The 3,850-nt window shown below is 41.0% G+C and overlaps 1 protein-coding gene across 1 annotated transcript; it reads right to left on the reverse strand.

Moving 5' to 3' along the window:
• Window positions 1-1,077: 1,077 nt before the first annotated feature.
• Window positions 1,078-3,499, reverse strand: LOC119361956. Its single transcript, XM_037627131.1, has 6 exons — window positions 3,206-3,499; window positions 2,693-3,073; window positions 2,493-2,620; window positions 2,120-2,392; window positions 1,947-2,027; window positions 1,078-1,433 (listed from the first exon to the last, which is right to left on the reverse strand). Exons 1-4 carry the CDS (start codon window positions 3,218-3,220, stop codon window positions 2,371-2,373), a joined length of 546 nt encoding a protein of 181 aa, XP_037483028.1. The 5' UTR covers window positions 3,221-3,499; the 3' UTR covers window positions 1,078-1,433; window positions 1,947-2,027; window positions 2,120-2,370.
• Window positions 3,500-3,850: the final 351 nt, after the last annotated feature.

Here is a 3,850-nt window from a genome sequence, read left to right on the forward strand (position 1 = left end):
TTACCACGTCAAGCACTTAGCATGTGGTGTTGTTGGCCTGTCCGGGCATCCTACGAATGTCGACTCAATGTAGGAAAAACCCAGACCACTAAACCCGCGATACATGGGCAGCAAAGAACACATCAAGATCAAGCGAAAAACAATAAGATCATATCACGATGAGGAGAGCCTGTGCCGCTACCTTGTCAGGTTATATGTCAACGACGGAATCGATTCCTCATCGGCGTCAGAGAATCGATGGCCACCATGTCTCCGGAGCCGGTGAATGCTCCTGGCATAGCAGCACACTAGTAGATAAAGGGGCTTTTGTCCCGGTTGGTAAGGCCCTTTAGTCCCGGTTTTTGAACCGGGACTAAAGGGTTGTTACTAATGCCTCTCCCCTTTAGTCCCGGTTCTTAAACAAACCGGGTCTAAAGGCCGCGGCCACGTGGAGCTCCACCTTTAGTCCCGGTTAGTAAGGAAATTTTACGATTTTTTTTTTGAAATTTTTTTTTGAATTTTTTTTTGATTTTTTTATTTTCAAATCTCTGAATTATTTTAACCTCTAATCTCTAATCACCACCCCTCATCACTGCTCAATTTATCCTCTAATCTCCAATCACACTACCCCAAACGCACTTTTTCCTGACGGCCAAATACTGTCAGGAATGCATCAAAATCGTCAGGAATGAGAGCATACCGTCAGGAATTTCCCGGCAGCAACAGCTTGTCAGGACTAATGCGCGTTCCTGAAGGTAGCCGTCAGGAATGTTATTCCTGACGGTGTTTCCTGACGGGGGCCCTACGATCAACCACCTGTGATACCTAACAGTGGCACCGTCAGGAAATGCCTTCAGGAATCTGTCCGTCAGGAATGCTCTCTGTTTTCCTGAACGTTATTAGGGCACCTTCAGGAATGAGCACCTCCTAATCGTGAAGGCTGGCTACGTCAGGAAAATGAAACATGGTAGCACAGTGACCCTGTCAGGAATGATTATTTAACCCAATAAATCAAAATAATATTGAATTACTAAAATTCACAACCAATTGTGATAGAACTATTAATATTCATACACAAACAAAGGCCACATGGCCCAGTTTAAGATGACATCCCATTCATAGCTCACAATATATATCCATTACACAAACCTCCATGTTCACCAGATTCGCGTAATTACCAAAAGCTCAACTTAACACTAGTTATTAGCCAGACCAAAAGACATACTAGAGTCCTAAATTTCCATCAGTAGTAGCGATTGACAAATAAAAGGGTCCGTGCACATAGTTACCAATACAAGCACTAACTATAACTATGGCATTCCTAAATGATTTTCATGTGTTGGAGCAGAACCATGATCATCCATTTGAGTACCAGCATCAACATGCCTTTCATCATGTGAAGAATCTGTCATTGGAGTACCACCATCCTCTTGGGCTTGGGGTGTTTCATTCATCTGCAAAGTGTTAATGCAACAGATTTCAGCATAGTGAAGTAAAACAACGAACACACACTAAAGCAGAACTTGCACATTCTACAAGTATTAGAACAGTCTATTAATAAAGCAGGAGTAACTGATTGCCATAGATTAATTTTCCTAATCTTCACTACATGCAATTGTATTAGGTGATATATTCTGTCTATCCCATCTGTTTTGTGAAACAGGAAAAAGAAAGAGTATTCTCACTTTATACGCTAGTCAAGTGCATGGTCAGTAGCTAAAAGTACATGAGTAACAGATGTAAACGAGCCAAAAGCCCAAGTTATCTTTCTGAGATCAGATGAAAAATGTGGAAGATATGAAGTGCAGCAACATCTTGTGTAATATGAAAAATGTGGAAATGAAACCGCAAGTATAGTCTAAAATTGAACAAGGCCAGTCAATGGTATTATCATAGAACATGATATTTGTGATTAGAACAGGCTCAAGTTTATTTCATAGAGGGGTTGAGTGTCGTGGCGTACATACCAGATCACCACCATCCATCAGCTCATCTTGGTAGGCAAGAAGATCTTCGGGTACTTCCCATCCCAGCTTGCCATAAAACCCCTACAGTGCAATAAATGGTGAAATCGATGTGCAAAACATCAACAAGATCCATAGTGCAATCAAAGCAAATCTGTGTAAAAGATGAGCAATACCTGTACATGTTTGCTCAGAACAAAATTATTCTTGCACCGCCTTTTAAGTTGAGCATTTTCCTTCAATAAACACTGGTATGATATGGAGTTTGATGGCCTTGTGTCATTCTCTCTAGCTTTTGCAACGACCACTGCTTTCTTTATAGCACCATCACCTATTGCTAGTCGCCCATGGGGCATGCCACCACTGGAGGAGTACATGATTTCTGGATCGAGATCATGGTCCTTCCAATGTAGTGGATCTGCTGCTTTCAGAACTGTGTAATAGGTGTTCTGAAACAATGAACAATAACAATATCTCACTATTAATTTCAGATTAATAAGTTTTGAAGTTTTGAAGTTTTGAAGGCAGAGCAAACATGCATGAACTTACAAGACCCTCGTTGACCTTAGTGTTGTTGATGGGGCCACTTTCTCCACTCTCGGTACAATTTTAACTCCTGCCTTCATGCACTTGTAAGTGTTCATGTTTGTTGCTGCTGCAGGCCCATGCTCTTTTCCCTACATAAGAGAATATGCTCTTTCAACAAACAACCCGTACTCATAAGTCACATGGAACTGAATGCAACTTACCAACATGCTTTCGGTCTGAACAAATGATCGTGAACCACCCCGGTTTTGAGCAATATCCTCTGACTTGAAGCGTGACACTCGGCCAAGGTTCCGCAACCCCTCGAATTTAGAGGAGCACCAGTAGTCACATATGCTTTCCCACACTTCATGATCAGTGCACCAATAAAGCTGAGCTTGCATATATTGGTTTTTGGTAAGCTCTTTTTGACATGCTTCATGATCTTTGATGGGCTCCTTAACAATATCCTTATAGTACAGTTTGACGGCTTCCTTACGGGCTTGGTACCACTTCTGCCTAAATTGTCTCTTTGCAGAATTTTCAAGAATACGATCAGCTTCAATTATTTGGGCAGGAGAATCATCAACTAGTTTGTATATACTCTACACAGACAAAAAACATAGGTTACATCTGTGTTTACTATTGGTTTCGAAAGTATGCAATGATGTACACAAAAAGATGCTACACTCCAGCATATTCAAAAGGGAACTCATTTAGGTAGCATTAGTACTTACCCAAAACTCCCGCATCAAACGATGTGCAGCTGCTTCTCCAATATTTTCACCTTCAGTAACTTTGTTAATGTAATAATCTTCCCAAGATGATGCATGACGCTTGATTTTCACACCTTCCTTATTCTTCTCCTTGATAATGGACGGGTATTCACGTTTGAGAAGTGCAGTAATCTGGCCACCTATCCCCTTATCTCCTTCAAAGTGACTGTCACCTTTTGGTTGAATTGCAATGCGAATGCCATTTGGTGGCCTTTTTAGTTGGGTGCGTGTCCGCCCCCTTCCTTTTCTTAGTTGTTACACCACTATCATTGTTGGAGGTACTCCCATTGTTGCAGGAGGGACCATTCTCATTGTTGTTCCCTTGAGTCTCATCACTTGGTTGATGAGCTTGTGCGATTATTCTTTTAGGTCGGTGGCGATGGCCTGCCATGTCCTGCAACATGTTATCACAAATTATAAGTATTTATAAAGACAACAGGTTAGATCCATAGCAAACTGATCACAACTATATACAAGATTACTAAATAAAGAATAAACCAGCATAATTTATGTACAAAACAAAATGGCAAACTGAAAACAGATTTGAAAACTAAATAAGAGTACAACATAGTCTGTAATTTCAACATGCCCTTCACCATGTGCAGT

Source organism: Triticum dicoccoides, chromosome 2B (genome assembly GCF_002162155.2).
Source record: "Triticum dicoccoides isolate Atlit2015 ecotype Zavitan chromosome 2B, WEW_v2.0, whole genome shotgun sequence".
In the NCBI taxonomy this organism is placed as follows: Eukaryota; Viridiplantae; Streptophyta; class Magnoliopsida; order Poales; family Poaceae; genus Triticum; species Triticum dicoccoides.